Here is a 12,025-nt window from a genome sequence, read left to right as displayed (position 1 = left end):
AATGCAGTATAGCGTCTGCATAATAGTAAGAATTTTTTATTTATTTATTTTTTTTATTTAAGTTATTGTTTTTAACAAGTTCATAAATTCTTTGGCATTCCACACTTTGTGTTTTATTAATATCAAAAAATAACCGAAATGCAAACTACATCTTACAATACAGCAAGGTGGTGGCTGAGAGCATCTTATAATGTAGTTTAAGGAAAACCTTTGAAACCACACAAAGCAAGTTTTTGCTGGTCTGTTGGTTACAGTATTGCAGTTCATAAGGCAACATTAGAGGTTCTAATCACCTCAAACAACCTCAGATGCTCTTTTTTCAATTCAGAGCTGTGGACCCATAATTTGATTGCAGTGGCAAGGCTTTGTATTTCTGCCTTTGTACTTAATTTTTTCCTCAAATTTCATTTTTCCCTGCATACTTTTATTTATTTATTTAATTTATTTATCTAGTTATATAGTTGGTGGTAAGTAGCTGCATTTACTTATATGCATACAAATATTTCAAGCACGGGCACTAATACCCTTCTAGTCTGCCAATATACTAAAATAGTTGTTCCCATAATGTGTCCAGGCTGTTCATAAAAATATCTAGACTAGTGCTTGCTTTAATATAATTTGGTAGTCTATTCCAGGCATCAGCTGCTACAACAGAAAACCAATTAGTTCACTTCTCATTCCTCCAGAATCTTCTACATAGGTTATCTGATGATTCTCTACTACTTTTTGAAAACCACAAACATTCCCAGAGGTAGTTGTCTCTAAATGCCCTGAATAAGGTGTTCCCTTAAATATCTATATGTGATACTGTGCAAATTCAGATATTTTAGTCTTTCATAATAACTTCAGTTTTTACATCCATGGATGCCCTTGGTATATTTCTGTTGTACTCTTTCCAGTTTACTAATTTTGTTTTCTTATAAGCTTTCCATATTGTTATTCAATACTTAAGTTTGGGTCTAATATAACTCATTTCTGATCTCCTAGACAATTTTTTTATACAGCATATAGTTCTGTAACTATCATTAAGCAATTGGTTAATAGGATTAGAAAAACTGAGAGCTGGATCTACCCATTTACTCAGGTCTGTGCTGTATTAAATATTCACCATTCAATTTATGTCTTCCTAGTCTGACATGTTTAGCTTTTGATATAGTTCTCGGCATATTATTCTCCTGTGCCCAAATGCTCAATTTAGTCAAGTTCTTTTGCAGACATGTAATCAGTTCACCCACATTCTACAAACTATAGAGCACCTCGGATGACAAGATAGTTCTGAAAGATATAATCTAAAGAGGTATGGGACTAGGACAGAGAACCCTGTGGGACACCCTGACTGTAACCAAGAATTTCACATGTCTAATTGCTATATGATGCTTGCCATATCCTATTTGTACTCTATGTTGCTATCCATCTTATGAAGAGTACATCAATACCAGGTTGTTCTAATTTATTGATCAGTGATTTGTGTATGACCCTATCAAATGCTGAAGTTAAGCCTATATAAATTACATCACAGCACAATTACTTATTCATATCTGTTATTATGTTGTTATAAAACATCATGTTACAGATGGTAATAGATCTATTTTCAACATATGCATGCTGATATATGGTTTCAAGTCCCAACCTTATCAGTTTTAATAATAACTTATCCAATATTACCTTCTCAATTATTTTTCCACAACATGAAAGTAGACTTAAAGGTCTGTATGACTCTGGGTTTGTCCTACTCCCCTTTCCCTTAAAGACAGGTTTAGCAAGTGATTGTTTCCAGTCTTGAGAAATCTCCAAATATTTATGCAACCTAGTAAATAATAGATATAATAGGTTCATAGGTGTGTACTAGGCCAATGGCCCTGGAGCCTTTACAAGCCTATCCCATAGCAGTGCCCTGGCATCATACCGCCATTAGTTCCTGGTGCCTCTGTCATGTAGAGCCACTGGAGTGATCCCTGGAGTGAACTTTCTATTTCCCATCCACTCAAGATTTCTCTTGAAAAGGGCCAGTGAGGTGCTCTGCTTGACATGTATGGGAAGTCTCTTCCAGAGCATGGGCAGTCTCTGGGTTATGAACCTGTCCCTCCAGCTTGTTCTGTTGATTGTGGTAATGAGGTTGAGGTCCTTGGAGCAGGTGGTGTGGAGGGATTGGGATTTCTTTAGATATTGCATTTCTAACAGAGCTGGCTTTGTAAGTCAAGCAGAGATTGCCTCTGAGTAGGTGATATGAAACAGAGAATAGTTGGAGTTTTTTGAGTCTGTCCATGGTATGTAATGGTACTGTAAGCTCTAGCTGAAGTGTTCCCAGGTTATTATTACTAATTCTGTCTCCTCCCTTTGCTTTGCTTGGCTCCAGTTTGCATAGTTCTTTATCAATCTAATCTAATTTGATCTCACTGTATGAGATTATGTGGATGTCACTAGGACAACTTATCAACCCCTTTATGGAGCCAGACTATTCTGCATAAGATTTTGTAAGTATACCTATAATCTGTTGTGTCTAAGAATACATTTTAGATCCTACACACAGTTTACCAGCTGATATGTCTATACTCCTTCCACATGTTATGTATCAATAAAATTGCTTCCTATTATGCTCAATATTTTTGTATACATTTTCTTCAAATTTTTCTTGACCTTGTTTCACACTACATTTAATTTGTTTGTCCATCTTGTTTACTTCAGTTTCAAAGTTATATTTTGCCTTTTTTTCTGTTGCTTATATTGTTTATCTCTCACCTAAATCAAGTATCTTGTTCTTATGGAAATAAATCTCCTGATGTGTGCCTAGATCCCGATGTTAAATATTTTTTGATTTTTTTTTTAATTCAATTTCTGTTTCAAAACTTTCCACAGTCCTTCTACTGTTTTTCCACTGAATGCATCAATCCAATTATTTTTACACAGTGGCTGTTTTGCTTCCATGTAATCTGTTATTAATCTTCTGTGCATTGGTTTAAATTTCAGTATGGCACAATTATCTAGCAACAAATTAACCGTTATAACCCCATGATTGTGGCACATCACTGGTGGTAAAACCTAACATGAAGTAACAGCATTTTTTTAGGAACATCAACAGTGTTTAGTAAATTCTGTTCATGGGTAGATTTACAGTCTGAAGCAATTGTTGTTCTTGAGCATATATTGTGAACAGTATCCTTACTAATGTTATTGACTCAATATTATTCCAGTCTGTTTCTGGTAAATTTAAGTCCCCAGACACTATTATTCTTCCCTCTTCTGTTTCATACAAGAAATGTATGAAATCTTCTAGGTCATCAGCACTTGACTTGGTGGTCTGTACACTCCAATGATTGTTATATGTTCCAGGGTTGTCTTTATTGTCGCAGTTACACAGTCTATAGTATTGGTGTTATCACTGAACATGTAATAATCACAAATCTCATAGCTATCTTTAATTCCTATCATAACACCTCCACCTGATTTTCTTTTACAGTAAAAAATATTTATACCCTGACAGAACTGGTTTTCAGTCATTGTTCTCTAACCGCGTTTTGCTAACCGTAACAACATCAGTCTTGTGGGAGGATAGCAAATGTTCCAATAAAAAAACTTTATTATCAATGCTCCTAGCATTAACAGCCATCAGAGATACATCAAATGTTGTGATCTGTGAACTGTTACATTTTCAACCTGGCAAAAATCCCGCCTTGTGTTTGTCAACTATTGAAAACTATCTGCTGCAAAGATTCTCTTCCCTGAACTTGATAAGTGCAAACCATCCTATACGAACATGTATGCCCAAAATCAGGCTCGGATGTTTTTCACATTTTTCATTTTTAAAGCAGGACATTTTTTTTTTCATATAGGTATTTACCCAAAAAATCTTTTCATTCACAGTGACATGACTCTCCTTTCTATATGTGATTTGTGAAAAATACATCCTAATACCTGTTTAAGCTATGCTGTCTAAGTTCTCTACTAACAGTTAGAGAGTCCTTGTAGATGAGATCATTTCTACAAACATGAATAAAAGCAGAGCCATACTTCCTTACATTAAGTCATTCAAAAGTTTGCCTCACATCCTCTATTTTTGCTCCTGGCAAGCATTACATTATTCAATGTTCTTTTTCTTTTCTGCAAATGTAAGTATCAGTTCCTCTAATAACTGAATCTCCAATTACAAGAATATCTTTTCTGAGCAGATCTGAACAATCTTCATCTTCTAATTCAGTAATATCTGCTCTATCAGTCATTGTAAAGGAATGACCTTCATCACATTTAGTCTTATTAATCCCGCTGTTTTCTTTGCTTATTACATTTGCAAGCATAACAATTCTCATCCAGCTGGCTGTGTACATCCACAGCTTGAGCCACGTTGCTAATGTCGGACTTTCTCCTCCTTTTTCTTACAGTATTCAATCCTTCTACATTCAGTTTTGATTTCTTTCTTTTCAACTGCTCATTGCCTCTTTTTTCTACCTTCTCTTTTGGAAAAACGATACCTTTTTCTGTAATCTGAAGGTTTTCTGATTGAAAAATGTTATCATTCCCCGTAATGTGTGTGTTACATAACAAAGCAGTGTCCTTTTTAGCATGTATTCTCATTGCTTTACAGACATTTATCAGTTTTTTTTTTCTCTTTGTTACTTGTTGTGAACTTCTCCCTTTCTTTCATTTTTATTTCCTTCTATATACTCTGAATCCTCCGATTGTTAAATACTTGTATCCAGAATTCCAGTGGCATTATCTTGCTTCATAGGGGTTGAGTGATCATTATAGACAATAGACACATCCTTTCTTAAATGTGTTCTATTTGCTCTTTGCCTAACATTCATTAATATATGTAATGGCAGTCCTGCAAGCCATGCAGATTACACAAGAGCAATCGTCATCAAAAAGTCTAGATTTACTACTAATAACGGTAAGCAAGTCAAACAACGTTTGACACGAGGAAGGTGCAAATGAATAAAAAATTCTAAAAGAAAGAATAATCAAAGTGAGAGCACAAAATTCAAAGGGAACAGAAATCAACTTCTAAGACAAAAGTCACTCAATCAGTATACAACTAAATATTAAATGAATTACAGTAAAGTTATTGCTCTGACAGTACAAGTTTTGAAAGTCACACAAAAGCTGGAATTCCTTTACATCACACGTGCACACATGCAGTAACTTCTGCTCATAGGCGCACCTCTTTTTATCTGTAAAGATGGATAAATCACAAACCAAGACAGGATTGTTCAGATAAGCTCTGCATTGTCCTCTCTGCAGTCTGTGTGAATTTATAGCCGACTAGGCCCCTTAGGATGGCTAGAGTTTGTTTATCCAAAACCCACCCCTTTCTAACAACTAACAGTAAAAATTAGAAGTAAAAGAGCAAACTATAAATCAAAGTAAATCTTCTTGTCAAAAACTATCCCTTCCTTCCTATAAACAGTGTAAAACAGTGTGCAAAAAATAAAATATAAATTCAAATAAAACCTTCTCTTACCAGGCTACTGCACAGTCAATCACAAACCAATACAGGATTGTTTAGATAAGTCATATTATGGTATGTTGCTTTATTACTGGAGCACAACACATTGCAGCAGTAAACATATACTTTCTTTTTGCTTTATACAATTATTTAACTTACTCTTGTAAGCCTCTAATGGACTTTATGTCTTAGAAATAAAAGTCAACCTTCTGTTGCTTTGATAATATAAGAATAGATCCTTGAATAAACAATAACAGCCAAGAAGATATTTTATTCTACTTTTATTTATATATTTTTTGTTTACAGGTTACTGAACTGGACCAAAGCATCTGTTACTCAGTTACTACCCATAGACATATAATAAAGAGATGTGGTCCAGATAGACCTTCCCAGAAATAGAGAGAAATGAATGGGTGCAAGTATTGAATAATTATGCATAGAGGAGGGTAGAACACCCAACATCGGCACTGCTCCTTGGAAGTGTCCTGCTGTTTAATGGGTGTATGATCTCACTCAAGGAAAATCAGTCCGTCAAGCTACTGTCCTGTAATTCACCCAAAGTGCTATGTAAACCAGCTCAGTAATGGTCAGTGTTACCAAATATACTGGACATCTTCTTGATGGAGAACAGTGAGCAGACAGATCCAGAGCAAAGCAAATGAAAGGCATCAGCTGATAATAATTACCTATTTTAAAATATTTGATGAGTGTGAGCAAATTACTTGTTTTATTGCATCATTTTTCCATTGGTCTGTAACTCTATTTTTTTTCTTATTTACAGATAAACTTTTTCATATTTATTCGAATTATTAAAATCCTTGTCTCCAAACTTCGAGCACATCAGATGCGATACAATGATTATAAATGCAGGTAAGATTAATTGATGGATAGGCAATCTCTGTTTCATTATACATATAGAAACATCATCCCTGTGCATGTCACACACACAAATGTAAGCCCACACACGCACATACGCACACACCCACATATGTATGTACAAACACGCATACACACACACACACACACACACACACACACACACACACACACACACACACACACACACACACAAAGACTTCCTGTAGAAAATTGATTTGCAAAGTCAATATATTAATGTTATCTGGTATCAATGAAATGTATGAGGCTGCCTGAATTTCAGAATTAAATATCTTGCAGCTTTTGACGAAAAAATATTTTACAGTCTGAAAGCTTACAAACACAAGTAAAAATAGTTTCTGGTGATTTCTGACCTGGCAGCTGCTTTATATGGGAACATGCTAACCCAGCTCTCTACTTATCATGAGTAAATATTACATATGTGTTGTCTCCCCCACAATCATTTCTAGAAAGATACATTTTGACAGTTATTTCACTAGACGACCAGTCACAAAACAGAAACAGTAAAATGTTTCAGTCAAAAAAAAAAGAGCTGTATAGGCCATTTCAGCAACTCATTTCAGCATGCAATTAAATTCCCATACTGAAATTGACAGTTTCCCACAGTCCGCCTTAGCATAACTAATGTCATTAAAACTCCCTGCAAACAATAATAGCTTAACTATAAAAAAATGAATAAGCACATTTAGCACCTGAAGAGGTGTTTGCATGCACATAGATGTGGTTCTGTAGCTTTGGTAATAAACCAGACTGGACTACTAGGATAGGGAGTGTAGCATATCATTTTGTTTTTAAAATACACTAGTAAGAATGGAAAATAACATATGAAGAAAATTGTACAACTTCACTAAAGGTAATGACTGGGATTTTCTTTTTTACTCTGTGAGATAAATTTCAATTCGAAGCTAAGACACAAACACAAACTGGATCGGTACTATCAAAAGAAGAAGCACCACAGTGTATCCAACTGCCCAAATAAATCCTGCAAGCACGATGAAATAACGTACTGTTTATTACAAAAAACAAAAAATCACATAAAGTGCTTTTCATCAGGCCACATAGCCCAACTTCTTCAGATAATTATACAACATTGGACATAAACTACATAGGAAGTGAAAAGTCAACTGGTTCCTGAATCAACAGGAATCAGTTGCTCTTAAAGTGGCAACCACCTTCATTCATTACCTAAAATATATAGCTTAAACAGCTCTCATCTACGCATTGTTTTAAAGCAATGTTTTAAAATAATAGACAAATAGTATAAAAAGATCTAAAACCAATAATTATCTATTATGAAATATTAATGCAGTTAAAGTTAAAATTATACGTATATATTTATATTTTTATTTTTATGTTCTAGTATAATAAATCTTAAAAGCATGTGGATAAAAACATGTAAATAAAAAACAGCAAAACCTGACTTAAGAAGCTGAAAGTCAAATACACTCTAAGACAATAGTATGCATAGACCATTTTAAACACAGTATAATAGTCAACTCCTAACCAAATTTTTAAGTTGTAATATACACTTAATTGAATACATTTCGTTAATGCCCGGAGGGTAACATGCAAAGGTACGTAATTGCCAACTCAATTCTAATTTCTCTAAGAGCAAGAAAAGAGGCCCTCCTCTAGGGTCATAGGGAATACAATCTATAGCCCTAAAAGTAAAACCATGGGTGGGTGCTTTCATAATGTGCCTGGCCAATGCATTCTCTGATTTGTTAGACCTAATAGCGTATGTGTGTTCATAGACCCTGTACCTAAGCCTTCTGTCAGTTTTGCCGATATAGAAGGCAGGGCAGGTGTGACACTTAGCCAGGTATACCACTCCCTTGGAGTTACAATCAAATTTGTACTTAGTATTGTATTCAAAACCTCTTATACTAAATTTTGTTCCCTGCTCCATATATTTACAATAGGGGCATGACAAACACTTGTTCATACCTGCATGGTTAAATGTAACAGAGTTTGAGTACCGAGTTTCCACTAGATTCTTTAAGTTTTTGCTTTTCTTTAAACTATTCTAGGGAAGTCAATAGGACCTCTTGGTAGATGTGTATCCATGTTTATCAAGTCCCAATTTTTCCTTAAAATATTTATAAACTCATAACTGTCTATACAATACGTAATAATAAGTCTATTTTCATTTTCATTTAGTGTCCCGTCCTGTAATGTACAACTGTTTGTTTCTAAACTCTGGTTACGTGATAATATTGCTTTGTAAAAGCCCACTTCTCTTTTATTTTTCACTTCCTGACAAATTTCTTGTAGGAGTGGAATAGGATAACCTCTCTTTTTAAACATGTCCATAAGTGTTGAGCATTCTTCAATGAACTGGTTGTCATCCGTAACCATTCGAGCTGCCCTTACAAATTGGCCCTTAACAACAAAACGTTTTTGATGGGCCGGATGGCAGCTACTATAGTGAAGAAATGCATTTGAATATGTTTCCTTTCTATAAATCCTGGCTTTAAAACATTGGTTTTGTCTATCCTTACTTAAATCAACATCCAAATAAGCAATTATATCCTGTGAAAAATTATATGTGAATTTTAAGAATGTACTAGTGTTGTTTAAGTAAGTTAAAAAGTTAGAAGCCTCCTGTTGGTTACCCTGGAACAGGATAAATATGTCATCCAGGAAACTTATATAATATTTAATCTTACTTGTGTATGTAGTTACACCAAAGACATGTTCATGTTCCCAGTAGGCCATTACTAAATTTGCAAATGTACTACCACATAGAGAGCCCATCGCCACTCCTATTTTTTGTAAGTAGTATATGTTGTTAAAAGTGATGTAATTGTTGGAAAGAACTGTGTCCAATAATTCAGCCATCAGTTTTATTTCATTCTGGGGGGCTCCCATATCATGTAGTAATAAACTCACCCATTCAATTCCCTCTGTGTGGGGAATTGATGAATACAAGTCTTTCACATCTATTGTGAGAAAGTTTAAATCATCTTGGTATTGTAGATGGTTTATATTGTCCAAAAATGCCCAAGAATCTTTACAAATGTACTTTTGTTGAGCCACATATTTCTTTAAAGTGTGGTCAAATTTAGAGCAAGCATAAGTAATACTAGCTCTAGCATCGACCAATGGTCTCATGGGTGGGTTGTCTATGCATTTATGTATTTTTGGTACTCCAAAAATAGTCGGTATTCTTGGGGCTGACATATGTAAATAATTTGCTACAGTCATAGCTATCCTTGCTTCAATGAATAATTCTTCAAACAATACCCTAACTCTTCTATAAGCTGTGTTTAATTCATTCTTTGATACCTCCTCATAAGTGTCACTTTCTAAAATGGTCTGAATTTTATTGTTATAATTGTCCAAGTTGAAAATAACTATGCCCCCTCCTTTATCTGGTTTCATGGTCCTGACATGTGCTTGTTGCAAATACATAAGTTTTTCTTGTTTGGTGATGTTATAATTAAAACTAGTGGTGTATTCATTATTCATCTTGTTTACTTTGTGAAAAATATCTAACATACATGTTTTTTCAAACAAAGCCACGTCTGGATGGGAATGCGGGCAAAATGTACTAGTAATATAAAATAGTGTGATAGAGGATGGTGCCTCTCCTAGTAGTAAGTTTAAATTCAACTTCCTAATGAATAATTTAAAATCAGTAATAAACTCTGCTATGTTGGTTCTACATGAAGGGACAAAAGTGAAACCTTTTGCTAATAAATTAGCTAAAGTAGTATCAACATGCAAGTCAGAGTAATTAAAAATCTTAAAGTCCCCAGTAGAACTGTATACAGTAGTAACAACTGGTTCTTCTAAAAATGCATTCCCTTCATCTGCTTTCTCCTGCTGTGTCGGTTCTGCAATGGAAAGATCCATAGTGCCCACATTAGTATGTTCACTAGTTACTGATGTGAATGATAGTACGTTTTCTTCGTGTCTTGCCTCAGGTTGCACCCCGAGGCAGAAACTTGAAAATCCTGATTACCAAAGCCATTTTGGCTTCTTGGACCATAGTGGGCATTGTGCAAATTATTACCCTGGTTAGTTGCATTGAGTCTATTAATTTGAACCCCATTTTAATTAGTCTTGTACTTTTCATTGCTATTGTTGTTGATGGTGTTATTACCTTTCTTTTTGGGTATTTGTGTCCAGCCCTCTTCAAATTGGTCCAATTCATGCATGTCCGTAGTTCTGCCAACTCCCCCTGCTGTCGTACCCTGACTTTGGTCCCTAATGTTGTCAAAGTTCGTCTGGGACAAGGGAGGTGCTGAATCTCTTATCATAGGCTTCCCTATCACGATTTAGTTTTTTGACTTTGTTGTTTTTTAATTTCTCAAAGTAATGATCAATAGTAGAAAATGATCTTTCATATTCATACTTGTAATGAAAAAAGTCACTGTCTCTCTTTATTTCACCATCTAACCTAGTAGCTTCCTGTAGTAAGTCGTCTGCAGTTTTTTGATAGTGCTTACTTATAAGTTGCAACAGTTCAATACCATGATTATTAAACATTTTTATTAAGTCCTGGTGAAATTCCGAACCTCCTACCAGCCCAGTAGGATATTGCCAAATTCAAAGACCTTTTGGAACTATGCCTTCGCTGATACATTGTTTAAAATAAGCTGGTTCCAAATGTAGTTTTTTGTATTTAAGTAACTTTAAGTCTAATAGTTTAAGTTTACCATTCAATGTTTCAGATGGTACATTTTCAGTAATTAGCTCACCTTGTGTTCGAGCTGAAGTAGGAAACTGAAAAGTTGGTAACTGTTCTGACCAAGAAGAAAAGTCAAAATTAAAGTTCAGGTTTGCTGCTGATCCATTGGAAGTGCATTCTCCTTGTAAAACATGGCCTTCGCCTCTGTTGTTACGTCCACATTCCAACTCTTCTTGCGGTGTGGGGTGAATAGACATGTTGAGAAGAAGGTCCTCGTCTGGTGTATCCATACAGTTGTTAGACAAAGGACTTACTAGTTTCTGTTATTTAGAAGATGGTAATGAAGGTGCTTTTGTTGTAATGGGTGGCGCCATAGGTTTCCCAGCCAGACTGTCAACTCTAGCCTCCAATACATCAACAAGCTGTTTAGATAATTTAAGCACTAAAGCCGATAAAGTAGATAGTGCTCCTTCCGTTTCATTCATACCTCCATCTGGGTCAGAAGTGAGGGAAGCAGGTACATTTGTAGGCTCTTCCATGAGAAACAAATGAAGCTAAGACACAAACACAAACTGGATCCGTACTACCAAAAGAAGAAGCACCACAGTGTATCCAACTGCCCAAATAAATCCTGCAAGCATGATGAAATAACGTACTATTTATTACAAAAAACAAAAAAATCACATAAAGTGCTTTTCGTCAGGCCACATAGCCCAACTTCTTCAGATAATTATACAACATAGGACATAAACTATATAGGAAGTGAAAAGGAAGTGAAAAGTCAGCTGGTTCCTGAATCAACAGGAATCAGTTGCTTTTAAAGTGGCAACCACCTGCATTCATTACCTAAAATATATAGCTCAAACAGCTCATATCTACGCATTGTTTTAAAACAATGTTTTAAAATAATAGACAAATAGTATAAAAAGATCTAAAATCAATAATTATCTATTAAGAAATATTAATGCAGTTAAAGTTAAACTTATATGTATATATTTATATTTTTATTTTTATGTTCTAGTATAATAAACCGTAAAAGCATGTGGATAAAA

General features: G+C 34.8%; 1 protein-coding gene across 2 annotated transcripts in view; it reads left to right on the top strand.

Annotated features, from left to right (window-relative positions):
* LOC122790142 (glucagon receptor-like) overlaps positions 1–12,025 on the top strand; it is a 2,645,547-nt gene that overhangs the window by 2,420,068 nt on the left and 213,454 nt on the right. For both annotated transcript variants that reach the window (XM_044057770.1, XM_044057782.1), the window contains one exon: positions 6,222–6,310. In XM_044057770.1, coding sequence (XP_043913705.1) covers positions 6,222–6,310 — 89 coding nt within the window. The remainder of the gene's footprint in view (positions 1–6,221; positions 6,311–12,025) is intronic.

Source organism: Protopterus annectens, chromosome 1.part0 (genome assembly GCF_019279795.1).
Source record: "Protopterus annectens isolate FY-2018-M chromosome 1.part0, PAN1.0, whole genome shotgun sequence".
Classification (NCBI taxonomy): Eukaryota; Metazoa; Chordata; order Ceratodontiformes; family Protopteridae; genus Protopterus; species Protopterus annectens.
Note: the sequence above shows the minus strand (reverse complement) of the source record. Positions and strands in the feature narration are given on the sequence as shown.